The sequence below is a fragment of the Desmodus rotundus genome, chromosome 7 (assembly GCF_022682495.2).
Source record: "Desmodus rotundus isolate HL8 chromosome 7, HLdesRot8A.1, whole genome shotgun sequence".
NCBI classification, from domain to species: Eukaryota; Metazoa; Chordata; class Mammalia; order Chiroptera; family Phyllostomidae; genus Desmodus; species Desmodus rotundus.
In genome coordinates this window covers 134593436-134614814 of record NC_071393.1, presented here as the reverse complement: position 1 = coordinate 134614814, position 21379 = coordinate 134593436, and the positions used below count along the sequence as shown (strand labels likewise).

Genomic DNA, 21379 nt, shown 5'->3' with positions numbered 1-21379 from the left:
TCGATGAAGCAGAGGATTGGATCAGTGAACTGGAGGACAAAGTAGAAAAAAACACCCAGAAAGAGCAAGAAAAGGAAAAGAGGCTCAGAAAGAATGAAGAGGGGTTACGGGAAATGCAGGACAACATGAAACACAATAATATCCGTATAATAGGGATACCAGAAGGGGAAGGGGAAGAGCAAGGGATAGAAAACCTGTTTGAAAAAGTAATGATGGAAAATTTCCCTAATTTGATGAGAGAAGAAGTCACACAAATCCAGGAATCACAGAGAGTCCCAATCAAGAGGAACCCAAAGAGGCCCACTGCAAGACACATCATAATTAAAATGGCAAAATTCCAAGACAAAGAAAGAATCTTAAAGGCAGCAAGGGAAAAAAAGGAAGTAACATACAAGGGAGCCCCGGTAAGGTTAGCAACTGACTTCTCAATGGAAACACTCCAAGCCAGAAGAGAATGGCAAAAAATATTCCAAGTAATGAGAACCAGAGGCCTGCAACCAAGACTACTTTACCCAGCATGGCACTCAATCAACTTATAAGGCCAAATAAAGAGCTTCCCAGACAAAAGAAGTCGAAAAGAATGCACCTCCACCAAACCAGCTCTGCAAGAGATGCTAAAGGGGCTGGTGTAAGGAAAGGAAGGAAAAGAGAAAGAGAGAGAACACAGGTACAAAGAATCAGCAATGAATAAGTACCTAACAATAATAACCTTAAATGTAAATGGATTAAATGCCCCAATCAAAAGACATAGAATAGCTGAATGGATAAGAAAGCATGACCCACACATATGCTGCCTACAAGAGACCCACCTCGGGACAGAAGACCTACACAGACTGAAAGTGAAGGGCTGGAAACAAATTTTCCAAGCAAATGGACAGGAAAAAAAAGCAGGGGTAGCAATACTCATATCAGACAAAATAGACTTCAAAAAAAGGGCCATAAAGAGAGACCCAGATGGTCACTTCATAATACTCAAAGGAAGAATCCACCAAGAAGACATAAACATTGTAAGTATATATGCTCCCAACATAGGAGCACCCAAATACATAAAGAAAATCTTGGAGGACTTCAAGAAAGATATTGACAGCAACACAATTATAGTAGGGGATTTGAACACCCCACTGTCAAAGATGGACAGATCTTGTAAACAAAATATCAACAAAGATATTGTGGTGTTGAATAACGCCCTACATGAAATGGACTTAACTGATACATATAGAGCCTTTCATCCCAAAGAAGCAAAATACACATTCTTTTCAAATGCACATGAAACATTTTCAAAGATAGACCACATGATAGGACACAAAACAAGCCTCACAAGTTCAAGAAAATTGAAATCATATCAAGCATTTTCTCTGACCATAAGGTACTAAAACTAGAAACAAATCTCAAGGAAAAAAACCCCAAACACTCAAAAACATGGAGATTGAATAGCATGCTATTAAACAATGAATGGGTGAAAAATTACATTAGGGAAGAAATAAAAAAGTTTCTGGAAACAAACAAAAATGAACTCACAACAATCCAAAACCTATGGGACACAGCAAAGGCAGTCTTGAGAGGGAAGTTCATAGTGATACAGGCCTACCTAAAAAGAATAGAAACGGCTCAAATAAACAACCTAACCGTACACCTACAAGAACTCGAGGAACAACAACAAAGACAACCCAGAGCAAGTAGAAGGAAGGAAATAACCAAGATCAGAGCAGAACTAAATGACATAGAGACTAAAAGCACAATTGTAAGGATCAACAAATCCAGGAGCTGGTTCTTTGAAAAGATAAACAAAATTGACAAGCCCTTAAGCAGGCTCATCAAGAAAAAAAGAGAGAGGACCCAAATAAACACAATCAGAAATGAAAGAGGAGAGACTACAACTGATACCACAGAAATACAAAGGATTGTAAGAAATTACTATGAAGAACTGTATGCCAAAAAATTTGAAAATCTAGATGAAATGGACAAATTTCTAGAAAAATATAACCTTCCAAAACTCAACAAAGAAGAGGCAGAAAGCCTGAACAGACCAGTAACACCTGATGAAATTGAAAGAGTAATCAAAGAGCTTCCAACATACAAAAGCCCTGGACCAGACGGTTTCACAGGAGAATTCTACAGAGCATTTAAGGGGGAGCTAACCCCCATCCTCCACAGATTATTTCAAAAAATTCAAGAACATGGAAGACTCCCAAACTCGTTTTATGAAGCCAACATCATCCTAATCCCAAAACCAGATAAAGACATAACAAAGAAAGAAAACTTCAGGCCAATATTGCTGATGAACATAGATGCTAAAATCCTCAACAAAATATTGGCAAACCACATCCAGCAATACATTAAAAATATCACACACCATGATCAAGTGGGATTCATCCCAGGGATGGAAGGATGGTACAATATTCAAAAATCAATAAACATAATACACCACATAAACAAAAGCAAAGACAAAAACCACTTGATCACATCAATAGATGTGGGAAAAGCATTTGATAAGATTCAGCACCCATTTATGATAAAAACCCTCAACAAAGTGGGAATAGAGGGAGCATTCCTCAACATAATAAAGGCCATATATGAGAGACCTACAGCCAACATCATACTCAATGGACAAAAACTTAGAGCTTTCCCACTAAGATCAGGAACAAGACAAGGATGCCCTCTCTCACCACTCCTATTCAACATAGTATTAGAAGTCCTAGCCACAGCAATCAGACAAGAAAAAGAAATAAAAGGCATCCAAATTGGAAAGGAGGAAATGAAACTGTCACTGTTTGCAGATGACATGATAGTGTACATGGAAAATCCTACAGACTCCATCAAAAAACTACTCGATCTAATAAATGAATTTGGCAAAACAGCTGGATACAAAGTCAATACTCAGAAATCAAAGGCATTCCTGTACACCAACAACGAAACTGCAGAAACAGAAATCAGGAAAAAAAATCCCATTTGATATAGCAACAAGAAAAATAAAGTACCTAGGAATAAACCTAACCAAGGAGGTAAAAGACCTGTACTCAGAAAACTACACAACACTGAAGAAAGAAATTAAGGAAGACACAAACAAATGGAAGCATGTACCATGCTCATGGATTGGAAGAATTAACATCATCAAAATGGCCATACTACCCAAAGCAATTTATAGATTCAATGCAATCCCTATTAGAGTACCCATGACATATTTCACAGATATAGAACGAACATTTCAGAAATTTATATGGAACCATAAACGACCCCCAAAGCTGCAGCAATTTTGAGAAAGAAGAACAAAGCAGGAGGGATCACAATACCTGATATCAAACTGTATTACAAGGCCACTGTAATCAAAACAGCCTGGTACTGACATAAAAACAGGCACATAGACCAATGGAACAGAACAGAGAGCCCAGAAATAAACTCAAGTCTTTACAGTCAATTAATATTTGACAAAGGAGGCAGGAGCATAAAATGGAGCAAAAACAGCCTCTTCAACAGATGATGTTGGGAGATCTGGACAGCTACGTGCAAAAAAATGAAACTCGATCACCAACTTACGCCATACACAAAAATAAACTCAAGATGGATAAAAGACTTAAATATAAGTTGTAACACCATAAAAGTCCTCGAGGAAAACATTGGCAGGAAAATCTCAGACATTCCACGCAGCAACATCCTCACAGACATGTCCCCTAAAGCAAGGGACATAAAGGAAAGAATAAACAAATGGGACCTCATCAAAATAAAAAGCTTCTGCAAGGCTAAAGAAAACAGCACCAAATTACAAAGAGAACCAACAGTATGGGAAAACATATTTGCCAATGATACCTCAGACAAGGGCCTGATCTCCAAAATATATAAAGAACTCACACGACTCCACTCCAGTAAGACAAACAACCCAATTAAAAAATGGGCAAAGGCCTTGAACAGACACTTCTCCAAGGAAGACATACAGAGGGCCCAGAGACATATGAAAAGATGCTCAGCATCACTAGCCATCAGAGAGATGCAAATTAAAACCACAATGAGGTACCATCTCACACCAGTCAGAGCGGCCAACATAAACAAATCAACAAACAAATGTTGGAGAGGATGCGGAGAAAAGGGAACCCTAGTGCACCGTTGGTGGGAATGCAGACTGGTGCGGCCACTGTGGAAAACAGTATGGAATTTCCTCAGAAACTAAAAATGGAACTGCCCTTTGACCCAGCAATTCCACTCCTGGGATTATACCCTAAGAACCCTGAAACACCAATCCAAAAGAACCTATGCACCCCAATGTTCATAGCAGCACAATTTACAATAGCCAAGTACTGGAAGCAACCTAAGTGCCCATCAGCAAATGAATGGATCAAAAAACTCTGGTACATTTACACAATGGAATACTACACAGCAGAGAGAAAGAAAGAGTTCCTACCCTTTGCAACAGCATGGATGGAACTGGAGAGCACTGGGCTAAGTGAAATAAACCAGGCGGTGAGGGACAAATACCATATGATCTCACCTTTAACTAGAACATAATCAACAAAAGAAAAAAGCAAACAAAATATAACCAGAGACACTGAAGTTAAGAACAATGTAACAATAGCCAGAGGGGAGTGGGGAGGGGATAGTGGGGAGACGGGTCTATAGGAGCTACTATAAAGGACACAAGGACAAAATCAAGGAGGGGGTAGAGGTGGGGGAGGGAGGTAGGATTGGCTGGGATGGGGTGGAGGGATGGGGAGAAAATGCAGACAATTGTAACTGAATAACAATAAAAAGGAAAAATAAGTTACACAGACTTAGAGTAATGACTTAATGTCTTCATTAAGATACTAAAGTCCGCTAGAATGCCCACAGACGCACACACACAGTCCTTCCTTCTCCCTCTGCCCAGTCTGGGGTTCCGTATCTCAGGAAAAGAAGTAGAAGTCTGTGATTCAGGCTCCCGGCACCATCAGCTGTGTGGCTGCCGCAATCTCCAGTTAATCCAAAGCCATGTGGCACCTTCTCATGGCCCACCAACAAGAGTCCTTCCTCCCCTTTTCTTCCCAGCAAAGTCTCTCCTGCTACCTAAGCCGCGTGGCAAAAAGGAGCACCCCAAAACCACATGGTCCTCTCTCTTCTCCTCCAAAACCTCATGGTCTTCTCCCTCTATGGCTGCCATGCCTAGGTTTAAATCCCTGCGCCAGTCTTCCTCTGCAGCCCCATTTCCGACTCCTCCCACAATCAGTTACACCTGCCAGCATTACCTATTCTTCCAGCTCTAGTGGGCTGCCATAGTAAGTCTGGGCAGGCATGGCCCTGTGGTGTGGAGCCAATCATCTCCACGCTCTCACGCAGGCCCTGTAACCAGGGGGAGTTGCTTCCCAGTTACATCTTGGGTGGAAGTTACTCCCATCCCCCTGGCTCAAAGCATGGCCACAGCTATTTAACATATCTATGAAACCAGTTAAAGGTTATAGACATGTTAAATGACCATGCCAGGGCTTATCTGCAAAGCTGTTGCTGTACAAAACAGCTCTGAATGGCCCTGTTCCATGTGTCCCTTCCCCAGCTCAGGCTTGTGGGGCTGAGGACATCCTATATATATTTTTCTAATATTTCCTGGACACCTTGAGTTCTGGACCCCATTACAAATCCCTACTTGGGGCCCCCCTCCTGGCTGCACCCTGTTTCAGGATCTCCCACCCCTTAGCATGCCAGGGATTTACCAATGTGTCCTGCTCGCCAGGTCCCATCGGCAGAGTGTCATCAATGGCAGGACCACACGATACCACGATACCCCGATACCCCGCGTAAGGGGAAGACAATCGAAGTCCCTGTGGGACAGACTATGACAGGGCTGCAGAGTTGCTCCGCCCCCGAGGCAGGACAGTGGCGATGTGCTGCTGGCCTTGCCGCCCGGGAGCTCAACGTTCTTTACTAGCCAGTAGAGAAAAAGAAGCGTTTCCCAGCACCACGGCTACAGGCCAGGTGTCGGGCGATGTGTTGATTTGCCTCTGCAATGAAAGCACAGCGAGAAGCAGCTGCAAAACGGAAGCACCGCTTGATTAAATGTATAATAATTGACCATCATCCTCCAGGATCCATCTGTCTTTGCCTCAGACCAGATAGGAGAGTCGAATAAAGATACGGTAGGAGTTGCCACCCCGGCGCCTTCAAGTCCTCGACCTTGATGCTGGTCTCTGACGCCCGCCCCCCAGGGCCGCTTTGCTGCACTGTCTGCATAGATACGGGCAGTGCCGCTGGCTTCCACTTGGCCTTTCCTGCCATGGCAGCCCCCACTCCACGGGTCACAGAATCAGCATGGGGACGCGGACAGCTGTTGAAAGTGTCGACTTCAGTTATCGGTTTCAGAGCTGGGGAGGTAACCACAGGGTGGGTTCAGGGACCCACAGGGCGCGTTAAGAGATAGACCTGAGTCAAACTTCACTGACCACTTGACTTGTAAAAGCCCCTACTCTGACTGGTGGCCCACAGCGACACTTCAGGTCCACAGGGGTCAGTATTAAGAGCCAGTATCCAGCAACCCCTGAAAAGTCCGATAAGATATAAATGAAGCACTTAGCATTGCAAATAGTGGATATTGTTATAACCGGTGATAATTGCTGCAAAGGGTCTTATCTGCAAGTTGGCAAAGTGACATCTTGGTTTCACCAGGCAGCGGGGCTGGGCGTCCGTGGGAGGCACTGCAGGTACAGTGAGCTATTCCACAGGGAGTGAGTGGATGGGGCGAGAGAGAAGCTGAGCAGCTTCTTCCTGGAGTGACAAAGGTGGGCCCTCGTTTTACTCAGGTCTCTTACTGACCACTCACAGGAACGATGCAGACTGCAATCACCCGTCCCCCAGGAGCTCCCGGTGAAACACAATGCCGAATGCTAAGAAACTCGGCAACTAGCAATTCTTTTTCTAAACCAGAAGGCGGAATCAGTAAGTGGAAAGGAATTGGGCATGAACATTTGGAGGTCTGGACGCTGGGCTCTGCCCAACCACTTTCTGGCTCAGTGATTCGGGGCATGTGTCTTCTCTGAGCCTTAAGTTCGTCACCTGTACCACCAGATGACAGTGTCATCGGCCTCTTGGGTTGTTGCGTGAATTACACAAGACTGCGCATTTAAAATACTTAGCACATATGCCAAAAAGACAAGAGGTAGGTGCCGGCGAGGATGTGAAGGAAAGGGAAGGGGCCCTTGCGTGCCGTCGGTAGGAACCGCAGGTAGTGCGGCCGCGGTGGAAACCAGTACGGCAGGCCCTCAGACATCAACAACCAGAGCTGCCGTGGGGCCCAGCGATCCCACTCCTGGGCGTTCAGCCACAGAGAGATGTCTGCAGTCCCGTGTTCGCTGCGGCCTTGTCCACGGTAAGCACGCGAGGGAGTGTTATTCGGCACGAAGAAGGAGAAAACCCTGCCATCCGTGCAAACCAGGATGGGCCCTGAGGGTGCCCTGCTGAGCGAAGTGACAGAAAGGCAAACACTGTGAGTGGGGTCTAAAAAGGCGGAGCTCACAGAAACAGAGCATAGAGTGGTGGGGGCCAGGGGCGTGGGGAGGGGGGCTGGACTATGGGGAGAGGCCGGTCGCAGGGCGCAGACCCCGGTTATGAGCCAGGGGGTCCCAGAGGCCCAGCGTGCAGCGAGGCGCCTAGCAAGGCTGCGTCACATTCTGGCCACTGGCTGACGGGCCGGGTCTTCCGTGCTCTCCCAGGCACAGAGGTGAGTCGTCGTAAGGCACAGGATGTGGTGACTAACTTGGCAATGGTGACCGGTTTACAGTACGCACGTGTACCAAAGCATCCCGTTGTGCTCTTGCCCATAAACAGTGTCGCAGGTCAGTTATATTTCAGCAGGGCTGGGCCGGCGGGAAAACTCCTCAGCACGGGGGCTGCTGTAGTCACAGTTCTCAAGAGTCCCCTTCCTGCCCTGTCACCCTAGGCCAGGTACCCTGGTCTTGAACTTCCCAGCCCCAGAAATGTGAGAAATAAAGGCCTCTGGTTGCAGCCGGCAGGTCCCTGGCACTGTGTTCCGGTGGCCCATGCTGGCTAAGACACAGCTCCTTTGCAGATGAGGAAGGAAACCCAGAGACAGTAGGTGGCCCCAGGGACAGAGTTAGGGGTGAGGCAGGCCTCTCGGACCCTCGAGCCAGAGCCGGGGCTGCTGTGGAGCACCCAGCCTGGCCCGGCCTGGCCTGCCCCTGAGTTGGACTGATCAGTAGGGCCCTAATGGTAGTTTAAGACAGAAGTTTTTTTTATGACATTAAGGAGATATGTACTTTTTCCTAGTTTGCTTAGATTTTTAAAAATTGGAAATGCATTTTATTAAATTTCCTCCGGCATCTATTGAATAGGTGTTACATTTTTTTTCTTCTTTCGGCCTATTTTTGGGCTGACACTTGGTCCTCCCTTCTGTGTGCGTCTTTCCTGGGGTCACAGTGCAGCCCTGCCCAGGCCAGACCTGCTCCTGCGGAGGTGTGGGGGGTGGGGGGAGCAGCGCCCTCGGCCCTGCCCAGCCAGCTGCGAAACTCTGCCCCACCCCAGGACTTGGGCCTGGGTTTCAGGGACACGTTTCCTGTGTGGGAGTGTGCCGGGCGAGCGCTTTCTCCTGCGGCACTGGGAGCGGCCACCAACAGGAACAAAGCCACAGGCCTGAGACCACAAGTGCACTAGGATTGCCCAGAGGAGGCTCAGCAGCCACCCCCAGACCCGAGGGCCCAGGTGGCTCTGTGCTGGGGGCCCACTTTCCCCTTTGGTGCCTGTCCAGCCGGCTCCTCCCCCCTCACTCTCCTTCAGGAACCTTCTGTCCATCGACCCCCAGCTCCTGTCTCTCGCTTGGAGCTCACGGGGCACTTTCCTGGCCGGCTCCCCAGGCTCTGGGTGCTGAGCAACGGCCCCTCACGGCAACAGTCCCCACTAATGTGAGCCCCTCACCTCACCCTCCCGGCATCTGGAGCCCTCATGTCCAGGACCACAGCCTTCTGAGCATCCCCAACCCCTCACATGACAGCCACCGGGCCCCCGAGTTGCGATGCTCACGCTCACCTCTGCTGCCCGCTGTCCCACTGCCCGTGGGGTACCACAAGTGCCCCACGCTGGCTGGATCATCCCCCTGGGCTTCTTCGCCCACTCACCTGCCCGCCCCATGGTGGGCTGCGGTGACTCCAGTGACCCTCTTCATTCCCGCCCTCCTGGGTCTCCCCCAGGGCTCGCTCTCTGTGGACACGTGTGTTCATATTAAATTCTACTGGCTTTCCCAGAAAATGCTCTGTCTGATCAGGATTAAAAAAAGTATTTGGCTGTTTTCTATGTGCTGTTTTGTTGAGGAGTTCTGTCTCTTCGGGAGGGCGGGCAGCAATTCCCTTTGGTAGCTTTGCTGGGGTTCGCCTCGTCTGACCCCTGCCCCACAGTTGTGTCTCTAGTCCGGGCGGGCCCCGCCCTAGCACAGGGCCACGTCTGCACCCTGGGCCAGGCACAAGGCCGGGGGTCCACCCTGGTGTCTTCTCCCGGGTACGCCTCAAAGCCCCCTGGCTGCAGAGAGGAATTGGGGTAATTAGTATTTCCCTGGATAACCCATTCCTCTCGTAGAAGTTCCTACATTTATTACCTCAAAGTTGTCACCTTATTTTCCTAGTTTTTGAAATAGTACCCATCTCTGATGCTGTATCCCCCTGCTTGTCCCTTGTGTGTCCCCCTGCACCGATGAGACCCCACCCCTGAGTGGGTCCAGGCAGGAGACCAGAGCAGACCTGGATGTGGGGGCTGAGGGGAGAGTAGCCTCAGGACACCTGGCCTGGCTGCACCTCTGGGAAGGCAGGGGGAAGTGACCTGGCAGAGAAGGGACAGGCGGTGGCAGGAAGTGGAGGGGGGACACCCACCCTGAGGGTCACCCCCTGGGCCAGTAGGGTGAGGGCCTGGACGGACGCTGCTTCACCCTTCCAGGAGGGGCTGGCTCTGGCTGACCCCTCTGGAGTGGGCATGAGCCACGCCAGCCACTCCATGGGACCTAAAAAGGGTGACTTTACTGAGCTGAGCAGATGAGCCTGTGGCCTGCGGGCCTGGGGCTGGAAGACAGGCAGGTCCCTCCCGATGCGTGCGGGGCCCAAGTCAGGAGAACAAACGGGACTCATATGCTTGAGCTGTCGCCCTTTAAAGGCTGCAAGTCCCCTATCAGTTGCCTGGACAATTCCACCTCCAGTAGGTCCTGGAGGGCGGGGGCTAGTGTGGAATCTCAGACCCCATGGCTCCCATCCCTAGAGTCCTAGGTGGCACTCAGTGCCTAGAGAGAGCTGGTCCTGGGCTCTGCAGAGAGAGACCGGGCCAGCCCCTCAGCCCCTACGTGCTCCTGTGCCCGCTGCCCCCACCCACAAATAGCCACCATTCCAGAGACAGACTCAGGGCAGGGGCCCATGCAGGCCCCGGGGGGAGGGGGGAGGAAATTCCCAAGCTGCAGACGTGCAGAGTGTGATCTGGGATGGGGGAGGGCGCACCTTCGGCCCCCTTGGCTCATGGGATGGGCTGGCGCGGGCCAAATCAGGGCCCCCCAGAGAGCAGGCCCCAACCCCTCGTGCTGGTGGGGAGGGACAAGCGTAACCTAGAACACAAGACAAAACCACAGAGATATCAGTAGCCCTTGGGTTTTGTTTATTTTTCAATAAACAAAAATTTTTGCATGTCTGAGCAAAAGTAAGTGGAAAAGCAGAAAACAGCGCCATTGACATTTTTGAAATTTTTGGGTTACAAGAAGATAATCACGCCTGCTCCTCTCTCTGTTTGGGGGCCGAATTGGTGGTCATGTCGCTGACAGCTGTCTTCGGGCTTCTCCATAACGTAAACTACACACTACCCCAAACACACGCAGGTGTGCCTGGGCAGCCGGGTCCCGACACTCTCAGCAGAACCTGGTTACCCCATGGAAGGTGGGGCGCACCATTTCTGCGTGGCGTGAAGACCATGGCGAGGTGCTGACCTGTTCTGACCTTGTGGGATGTGTGCGGGTGGGCACTGCAGAATTTGGGGGGACGGCCACATCAGGTGCTGGTAAAAATTTGTCACGTGGGACGTGAGATGGTCAGGCCCTAAGGGAGAATTCTCCGCTGCCCCCACGACATTTTACCTGCAGCATGCCTGGCTCCCTGAGGACACCTGTGTGTCCACTCCCCTCCCAGACTGGCCCGCATCCTGCTGGGCGGCAGCTCCCCGCTCACTGCTGCGCACTCGGCAGGTGCCTGGAAATGCTTCCTGGTCGGATGAGTAGTGGATGAATTGATGAGGGGGTGAGGAGGTGGTCAAGGAGAAAGGGGAGGGTCTTCTCCTTGTCACCAGGGGATGAGGCTGTTCTGCACAGCACAGAGCGCGGAAAGGTGGAGCAGAGAATGTGATTATTTTGTCCCATCTCAGAATTCCAAGTTTCGGGAAATGGGATCAGAACTGTGAGCTGACTCGATCAAGGTCTCACGTGAGAGAGGCCAGGCGGGGGCAGGGCTCCCGCCCAGCACGCCAACAGTTCTATTATTTTTTGTCTTTTTTAAGTTTTTCTGAAAACAAACTCAAAATGGGATGAGATGTTGACTCGAATGGCTTGTGGGGAGAAGGAAGGACTCAGGGTGAGGGTCGTCAGAGACTGGGGTTGGGGGAGCAGGGGGTGAGGGTGAGGAGAGGCGGGGCAGGAGCTTGGAGTGGGACGGGGCCTGGTAGTGGTGAGCTTGGAGTGGGACGGGGCCTGGCAGTGGTGACGGTGGCAGTGAGGGTGACGGACTTGGAGATTGAGGGAAAACTGTGGGGAGGGAAGAGGGGAAGGGTAGGTTTACTATGGGGAGGGATTTGGGGTGAGGATGGAAGGGGCTTTGGCAGGGGGGTGATGGGACTTCAGGGTGATGTCACCTGTCAGGGATGAGGTGACAAGGGTGGGTTCGTAGGGGCTGGGATGATAAAGAACTGGGAACAATGGGGACAGTGGCTTGGGTGGGACAGGAGAGGTTTGGGGGAGATGACCATCAGACTTTGAATCAGAATCACAAGGGACCGGGCGGCGGTCCGGTGGCTGAGGATGAGAAGACCCATGGTGGCGTGATGACGGTGACGCATGTGGTATGTGTGGGGTGATCTGAATGACTGAGATGATGACGACGGTGATGAAGACTTAGAACTAGACACTTGGAGCAAGGTACACATGGCAGGTCACACTCAATAAATCTGAGAGTCTTAATTCCTATCCAAATAATTGACGAAGCAAAATAGTCCTATCTGGTACCCAGGGGCTGTTTCGCTGCCCAGCCCGACGAGCTGGGAAGCTAAACAGAGCTCTGTCCCATTTCATTCTATTTGTACCAAAAAAATAGATACTCTTCTTAAAAAAGTCAAGTTCATGATTCAGAAACTGGCTAGGTCTTTCAGGATCTGAGGCTTGTTAACTCAGCAACACAAACGCAGTCCCGGCCATGCCAGCCGAGTCTGGTGGCGCCCTGGACACAGAACTAGAAAATGCCCCACGAGCGATAATTGCCACTAAAACCCCGTGAAACCCTGGGTGAGGGCCGTGTTGCTGCTCAGATTTTGCCAGGGGCACTTGTGGTTCAAGGGTCACTTAAATTCCAAGGGATCTCGCTGATCTACAGGGTGGGAGGTAGGTCAAGTGTTGGAGCTTTGGGTGGGTGGGTTGCTTAAGCGGCAACTCCAAACTGCACACACTGACTCAAGGCAGCCAATTGTCCCCAAGTGCAAAGGGGCCGGGAGACTCCCCACTTTGGGAACTGCAGTTAGGGACAATTTCAGGATGTGCATCAGAAGAGGCCAAAACACACGGACCCCAGGATGAGACATGGGCTTCATCCGATGGTAATTTGTAGGGTCCGCAACTGTTTTGGCTCATCCCTCATCGTTCGTTGCTAATTCCGAGTTTTAGACAAGAGAGGACCTTTGATGGTTGCTGTGCTCAAGCCCCTCCCTGGAGGGGGAGCAAAGGTGGGCCCGGGGTGGGGAAGGGGACTCGCCAAGGATGACACAGCGAGTTAGTGGTGGGGCTGGGACAAGGTCCCGGCCCCCCAGCAGCCAACCCGGGGCTCTCTCTGCCTGACACATGGCCACTGCACTCTACAAAATCTCAAATCAATCACAAAGAGCTCAGGACTGAGATGTTGAACTTGAAGTGAGTGCGAGTCGAATGTGGCGTGTGAGAATTAACGAACCAAAGAGGGTGTCACAGTGGTCGGTCAAGCTTGTGTGGTGTTTCAAGGACCCTGTGGCCGAGACCCCTCGGAGAGGGACGTCAGCACAGAGTCCTGGTGCAATTGCCTTTTTTTTTTTGGTCTTTTTGATTTTATAAGAAAAATTTGCGTTTAGAATGACATACTATCTCTTTTACTCGTTTAAAGATGAAATTCTTATTATTTTTTATCATGCATTAAGAGAGAGAAGGAGGCTTGTTTTAGCATTGCGTTGGTCACACAGCAACACAGAGATAGGAGAGGGGAGCGCAGCGTTGACCAGATTGGACACGAGAGCGTGCAAATGCCACCACCACAAAGATTAGAACAGACCGCGTATAGTGAGAGCTGGGCGGGAGCGCGGGCAGAGGGGGCGGCGGGAACGCTGCTTAGATCTCCTCGTCGCTGGCCTCCTTGAAGGTGGTCATGTCGATCTTGTCGGGGAAGATGATGTTGACGGCCAGGTCTTCCCCGCTGTTGTACTGCAGCAGCAGCTTCTTCTTCTTATTCAGCATGTGGTTGTAGCGCAGGCTGGACACCCAGGCCTCGCACTTGTTGAGGAAGACGACCCCCATGGTGCCCAGCACCACCAGGCTGGTCAGCACACCCAGGACGGTGAAGCAGATGGCCTGGCCCTCGGAGAGGAGTGGGGTGCTCTTGTTGAGCTCCCTCATGGACACCTTCAGGATGCGGTGCTCCGGCTGCGCCACAGGCAGCTCGTGCACCCCGGGGGTCAGGCGGTAGGGTAGGCCATGCCCGCTGGGCAGACGGGTGACCTGCTGGGGGCCGGCCGCGCGCTTCCTGCCACAGATGGGGCCTGTGAACTCGGGCTTGCACAGACACTCGAACCTCACCTGGGAGTGCTGCAGGCAGGTGCCCCCATTCAGGCATGGGTCGGAGGCGCAGTTGGTCACCGGGCGGCTGCAGGTCTTGTCCACGAAGCCGGTGGGGCAGCGGCAGCGGAAGTCACCCCCGATGTCGGTGCAGATGCCTTGGTTCTCGCACGGGTTGGGGGTGCAGCTGTTGGCCACGATCTCGCAGAAATTGCCTGAGAAGCCAGGGAGGCACAGGCAGGAGGCGTGGGAGGCCTGGCCGCCGTCGTCCACGCAGGTGCCACCGTGCTGGCAGGGGGAACTGCGACACACAAGGAGAAGCGGTCAAGGTCCCGTGGGGGCCAGGACGGCCATGCTGCGGGCGGACGGCGGCTGCTCAGAGTCTGTGAGGTGAGTGGGTGATGCCGGCTGGGGGGTGGGAGGGCAGGGGCCACCAGGCAGTGTGACCCCTGCCCCCACACCTGGGTGGGGTGTGCACCTCTCCTCCATCACGCAGCCAACGTGGAACCCGCCTGCCGAAGCCCATCTCCTCTCCCACCTCATTGTCATCTCTCCAACCAGAGGCCTACAGGTTGGTCCTGGGCCAGAGGGAGGCTGAGGCTGAGAGAGGCAGAGTCAGTGGTCACTCGGGCCGGAGTGAGTCCCCCCTAGGCTGGGTCCCTGGGCCACAGGCGCCGGGCTGCACAGGGCCTCCCACTGACTGTCCCCCCGCCCCCCACCTCACCACCTCGTTATTATCTTCACTTTTATTTCCAGCAGAGCAAGCAACCCCCGGGGACGCAAGGAGGGAAAGAAATGCGCACTCTGTCTTTGCTGGCCTGAGCGTCATCCCTGCGCCGGTTAATAGTAGCTCCTTCACCCCAGAGCAGCTTGCAGACCCAAGCTGTTTGCTCAAAGTGGAGCACACGGAGCATTTAATGTAAGTGCTTTTAAACGAGCAAGCCCTTTGTCATCTGATAAATGCCAAAACTCCAGGGAAGAAAGGGGCGGTGGGCGCAAGACACTAGCATCGCCGCTTTGGGACGCAGGCTGCATAGGGGCTGGGCTCTGAAGGAATTTCAAGGACCCTGGGCTCTATTTTGACAGACTAGTTCAAGTCTGTTAGAGGGAAAAGCAAAACATGTTAAAGGCCTCGCTTTGTATTTTCCCTTCTCTCTAATGAGCAGACGTGGTGCTCGACGGCCCCCCTCCTCTGCATACTGACCCTTCGATGCTCACAAGTGCCCATTCATGGCACCAGCCGGCTCTGGGGTCTCCACACCCCCCTGCAATGCCAGGGCAAGAGTGGCTGATGTGGCATTCTAGCTTCTGTATCCTCAGAGGACAGGGCACCCCCAGGCCCAGGCCTGGGTTCTGGGCTTCTGTCAAGAGCTCTCCTGGCCTCCAGCTGAGCCCCATTCTATGGCTAAGCATGCAGGGGCCATAAGTGGCTGGGCTGCCGGAGGACCCTGCTCTGGGCGGCAGGGAGGGCTGTGGCCATTGGGTCAGCTGTGCCCACAGCCCAGGAGTCCCAGAGTCCCTCCCCACTGTGGTAGCTGAGAGCCGGGCCCCAATCCCTGGCCCTTGTGGCTTGTCCTCCCCCACTTTGCCCCGCCCTGCCCCTCCTGCTGGCCACAGCCCCCCCACTCTCTGCACACCCCCAGCCTAGCAGCAATCTCCTGAGACACCCCAGGAAACCCATCCCCAGAGGGGCCTGATCCCCAAAACCAGCCCCTAAAATAGGGTGAGTGCATTTCCCACAAACGGCCTTGGGCCCTGCCAAACTCTGATTTTTCTGTTGCCTTCAGAAGATGACGCAGCTCCGAGCTCCAGCTCTCGGTCCCAATCTACCGCTATTCACATACATCAGGACTTGGGGACAGCAGGGGAATAAGAAATCGCCTTCAGGACCATTTGTTAAAAATATGGAAATGACACTTCCCCCAGGGGGGCAGGCAGCTGGCTCCCCGTGGGGCTGCGTGCCGATGAGCACTTACTGCGTTTTTTGTCTGGCCACAGGTGGGCCGGCCGGCTGAAAGGGGCTTTGGGGGGGGTGCGGCGGGAGCCAGGAGCAGCATCCATCAAGACCGCACATAATCGGGCAGGACATTTACCCATTGATCTCGCAGGGCCCGTCCTTGTTCTGACAGTCCTTTCCCGAGAACCCAGGGGCGCAGGAACACTCGTAAGTGCCATTGACGCGGTCCACGCAGGTCCCGTTGTTGGCGCAGGGGATCGAGGTGCAAGCCCGGGTGTCTGGGGGAGGGGAAAAAATCAGACCTTGTCACCCCCTTCCGCCAGGGGGGCGAGGGGGGCCCAGAGGACACCCTTCTAGCTGGTCAAGGGACCCCAAGTGGGCTGCCTGGATGTCTCTGTAGCTACTGCCAATGCTGACCAAGTGGGGTACTGAGTAAGAGGATGTAGGGACAACCTCCCAAACCCTGAACAGCTCAGGGAGCTGAAGGGGCTTCCTGGTGATCTGTTCCAGGGAAAGAAAGTCAGAGCTGCCCACTGTCATTCAGCCTAGGACACCTGTCCCCTTTTCTCGTCAACCACATCACCCCTTAGGTCCCTGATGCCTGCCTCCTCCACTCAGGGCTGCACAGCCAACTTCTCCTGTCTCGGGGGCGGTGCCCGGGGTGGGGGGGCTAGAAGCTCCAGAGGCCCTGGTTTGGAACACGAAGGGGCCCCCAATAAAAAGGCTGCGTCTCTTTTGAAGGCAGCAAGATTAGAACTCTGGAGACCCCGCTGGCAACGTGTTTCCATGAGCACGGGTACATTCCCACCGCCTTTCGACACTTCCCGTCACGCACACGTCATTATCCCCGGCCCAGCGAGCTGGGGATGAGCTAAACAAAGGGGCCTGGGGCAGGGGCTCTGTGACGCGGGGCACAGGCTGCAGCCCCCAGCCAGCTGCGGGGGTCAGCCCCTCCCTTCTCGCTGCCTCACTTTCCCCACTCATACAAAGAGGGGTCCTCCCTGGCTGGTCTCTGCGGGACCTGGTGGCTTTGATTTTTTTGCCAAATAGAAAGCCAGGGCCAACCACAGACTCAGCCGGTTATGGCAGATGGCGGGGAGTGTCCACACAGGTACAGACTTTCCCTCTGTTCCAGAGACCGGCTCCCTCGTGGCAGGGAGAGGGCAAGCAACCAGGGAGGAAAGGCCTGCCCGCCGGGCTGCTGGCCTATCCTGAGCCCACCAGGCGAGGCGTTCCCTGGAGCCCAGCTGGGAGCAAAGAAACAGAAGAGGATTTATCACTGGGGCAGGTGGGGGGGGGGGGGGCGCCAGCGATGTGGGAGCACCCGGAGCCTCCGAGGCCAGCTCTGCCCCGGGCACTGCTGCCACCTGGAAGTCTGGAAATTAGGCTAAAGGCTGGTGACCACTCTACTCCTATCCTCAGTGTCAAGTCTGGGGCGCACAGGCTGAGGCCCCCTTTGCTCAAAAAGGAGGCTGCCTGTGGGGGAGGGGGCGCTGCTGGGGCAGCAGCTGCCGATGGCGACTGCGACAGTCACAGCCTCAAAGACCAGCAAGAAAAGGGACAAGGGAGGGGGCCTGCAGTGACCTGGGGGCTATTGCTCTAGACCCAGTGTCCTAAGCTGAGAGCCTTTGTCAACCCGGGGAGGGAACCTTGGTCTGGAAATCCCCGGGGAGTCCTGGGCTTAGATACCAAACTGGGTGGGCTCCCAGGCTGAACATCCCCGTCCCAGATGGGATGTCTCTGGGACCCTCTGGTCCCCCAACAGTTAGAGCTGCTATGAGGCTGCCAGGCTGTGATGAGGGCCAGCAGACGAGTCAGCTGCGGATAAAACCCTGCGCCACAATGGGGGAGGGGCTAAGGACCCAAGACTTTGCTGGGGGGGAGGGAGCATGCGGTGGGAGAGGGGCTCGATTCGGAAAGCTAGCTGCCCTTCGGTTCTCCTTAAGGGAGGGCATTGGAAAGAGCCCGAGGAGAGTTAACCCTGCGCAAACCGTGTGGCTTCCCTGGGCCTCAGTCTCCCTGTTCATCTCTGCTAATGCTGGGGACCAAGAGACAGGGCCCTTTGGCACCACCTAGGCTGCTGGACATTTTTGGAGGACTTCAGTCTGCCCAGGCTTCCGGGCAGGTTTTGCCAGATGAGAATGGGCTCAGTGAACATTGGCGGCCTGAAAACGCAGCCACAGCCAGCTCTCATGGCGCAGGGTAATGGAGGACAAAGAGCGCGTAAATGAATGGAATCAACAGACAACACCCCCACCGCCCCTGGAGCCACCTCTCAGCCTTTCCCAGCAACACCCCCTCCACCTTAGCTCTTCTGCCATAGCCCCCCACCCTGTCCTAGGGGCTCTGCCGCAGCTCCTGCTCCCCACTACTCAGCATGGACCCCCCCACTCTCTGCTGTGGTTGGGTTGTTTGCTTCCTGTGGCCTCCTTTTGAGAGCCCGCACTGTGAATCTCCTGGAGCCCTAGTTCTGCAGGGCCCCCTTCCTCCCTCCCCCCAGTCCCTGCCACTCCCTGAGCTTCAGTGGCCTGGGCAGGTCACCCAGGTCTGTGGTCCCCACCCACTCAGCTTTGTGTGGTGTGTGTTGACTTTGTGACTTTATTCCGTAGGCAGCCACCCCCACCCCAGTGCCTCCTCTGGGTGCTGGGTGCACAGGGGAGCAAAATCACATCCCCTACCCAAGAAGAGGCTCCTGCGTATAAGTGTAGAAACAGATCATTACCATAAAGAGCACCCAGTGGGCTGGAGTAAGGGCGGGGGGGGGGGTGGCGCGGGCGGGCGAGGGCGGGGCGTGTGCCCACCTATGTCGCAGAGGCTCCCTTCCCAGCCGTCGTCGCACAAGCACTGCCAGGGTTCCACGCAGAGTCCGTTCGCACAGCCGGGAGCGGTCATGCACTGGCCACACAGGGGGCCCTGCCAGCCAGGCTGGCACCTGCAGGGGGTGGGGAGGGGCATTTGAGGGTGGGCAGGGGTGAGGAAGGATCTCAGGCTGCTTTCTGTGGAACCAGGGCCGTCGGGGTCTGCACAGCGTTAGGCCAGTGGGAACGCGGAGGGGCAGCCGCAGGGGCTCCCTGAGAGCCCAGGGGAGCACTGTGTTCGGCCACAGTGGTCTGCGAGGGTCTCATCCTGGGCGGGGAGGGGGCACTCCCCTGCCAGCCCCTTCCAAGAAAGCAGATGGAAGCCATGGCTCTCTCCTGCCCACACCCTCTCCCCCACCAGTTTGAGGGGGGGGGTGTTAGGAAGCAGTTTGTTGCAGCCCAGTGGCCAAGCCCCTCCCCCCCTCTTTTCTGCCTGACACCTGACTCCCCAGGATTCTGCCCTGGCCCCCCACCAGATGCCTCTGGGGAGCCACTCCATTACCTGCAAACATTGTCATCCTCGCAGAATCCATTTTGGGGGTGGCAGGCCGGGAAGCATTCAGCTCCTGAGGCATGAGAAAGGTTACCCCATTCATCCCACCAGGCCTCAGAGGCCAAGGCAAAACCCACAGCCTCCCTGGAGGGAGCGCAAACCCCCGATGGCTCTACCCGCCTGGCACACAGTAGGTACTTCGCACCCACCCACTCGGGACAAACTCTCTGCCATGGCCCCGGCTCTGGCCTCGTTCTCAGGGGCAAGTCAGGCGTCTCATCTCCCCCCAGACAAAGTGCGTAGGAACCTCACGTCCTGCAGCTGGTACGCGGAGGCCGTGGATGAGCAGACTGTGACCCTGGGCACTCAGCCACACCCTCACTTTTGCTAAGTGAGCTAAAAGGGGGAGCAGATTTTGGGAAAGCCCAGACAGGTTCACCTGGCAGCTCACAGGTAAGGCGTCTGGGTATTTTTGAGGGCTCATCCCAGTTAAGCCAAACACCTAGGTCGAATCCCTCAACTTCCCCTACCCCACACTCCTCCCAGGAAAAACAAGTGCGCAAGGGTTTTTCAGGGCTGACTGTGATTCTGACCCTATTTAAAGATTTAAAGATTCTGACACGCTGCTAGACACCTACTGTGTGCATTAGCCTCAACCTGATCGCCAGCTTCCCAGACACCCCCTCCCCCAAAACCACTGGTGCAGTGGGGGCGGGGGGCACTGCGGGAGGGGCGACTCTCTCCCTGTCAAGAGACAGATGGCCGCTGCAGACAGAAGTGTCGCAGCCCCTCACCTAGAGAAACGCCAGGCAGGAGGGACTCGGGCTGGGCTCCTGGTTGGGAATTTGAGGCTACGATGGCAAAGTCACCCCCCCCCCCGCTGCCCCCACACACCTGTACCCCAACACACACACAAGGACCCCCAAAGTTGCACCCCCGAGCCTTTTCAGAGAGGACTCCCAGAATCACCCCGTTTCTCCATACCTCCTGTCTCGGCGCACCAACACCCCTCCGAGCACCACTTCTGCGGGGCGGGAAGGCCCTGAGGGGTCCCACACATCCCCTGCCCCCCGGGACCCCAGGACCGGGCTTGGCATGCAAGGGTCGGAGAGAGGGCGAGGCAGGCACAGCTCGGGTCTTAGGGTTAGGAGGGATGGGCGGGAGTTGGGGCGCATGGGACGGGGCGCGCAGGGCAACGGGCGGCCGGGGGGCGTCGCAGGCTTCCCCAGAGGGGGCGCGAGCCAGGCCACCGGGGGGCTCACCATGGGAACTGCGGCCGAAGGCCAGCAGGAGCAACAGGACGGGCAGGAGGGCTGCGGTCGCGGCCATCGCGGGGCGGCCGAGGTCGCGGTCCCGGGATTGGCGCGGGCGCGGGTCCGGCTCCGGGCGCCGCGCTGGGCTTCTGGTTGCGGACGCGGAAAGGGGCGCGGGTGCGCAGCGAGGGGAAAGCCAGGGCTGCACCGGGCTGCGCGCTGCGCTCTCCAATGCCGCTGCCGCGGAGCTGCTGCCGCCGCCGCGTGCGCCGCCCTTTTCGTACCGTCCCCCCCCCCCCCCGCGGCCCCCGCCCCCCGCCCCCGCCTCCGCGCGCACGGGGCCGGCGCCGGCCAGTCCCGGTGACCCCCGCCCCTCACAGGGCCGCCCCCCACCACCGCGGCGTCCGGAAACCGGCTCGCTCACGCGGCGCACTCTTGGCTAGACGGGCACAGGTACCCCGCGCGCGTATAGCACACGTTCCCAACACAGGACGGCACACGGGCGCGCACAGCCGGGCCCGCTTAGCATAAGTGTTAGGAACCGAACGGGGGCCGGGCTGCAGACCCCGGGGGGGCGCGAAGACACGCTAGGAATATAGGAACACGTATAGAAGCACCAAAACACTTATCGCTGAGGTCCCGACCACATTTGCCGTGGTTCGCACACTCAGAAAAACACGCCCGCACATTCTAACGACGCAGACTACGCAGGTAACCACACACGCACCCAGAAAATCACTCATGAGAAGCCTTATGCACCCAGACCCCTCACCATAAAGACGCAGGGAAACGCAGGCACGCTGGTAGCCACACGCACTGCAACCCAGACAC

General features: G+C 54.6%; 1 protein-coding gene across 3 annotated transcripts; it reads right to left on the bottom strand.

Annotated features, from left to right (window-relative positions):
• Positions 1-13315: 13315 nt before the first annotated feature.
• On the bottom strand, positions 13316-20815 carry DLK1 (delta like non-canonical Notch ligand 1). 3 transcript variants are annotated; one of them, XM_053928476.1, is made up of 6 exons: positions 20558-20815; positions 19305-19368; positions 18746-18876; positions 16081-16222; positions 14009-14288; positions 13316-13789 (listed from the first exon to the last, which is right to left on the bottom strand). In XM_053928476.1, exons 1-6 carry the CDS (start codon positions 20622-20624, stop codon positions 13544-13546), a joined length of 930 nt encoding a protein of 309 aa, XP_053784451.1. In that variant the 5' UTR covers positions 20625-20815; the 3' UTR covers positions 13316-13543. The 3 variants fall into 3 exon arrangements, with proteins under 3 accessions (XP_053784451.1, XP_053784452.1, XP_053784450.1); XM_053928477.1 differs by having other exon boundaries at positions 13316-13783; XM_053928475.1 differs by having other exon boundaries at positions 13316-14288.
• Between the last annotated feature and the right edge of the window lie 564 nt (positions 20816-21379).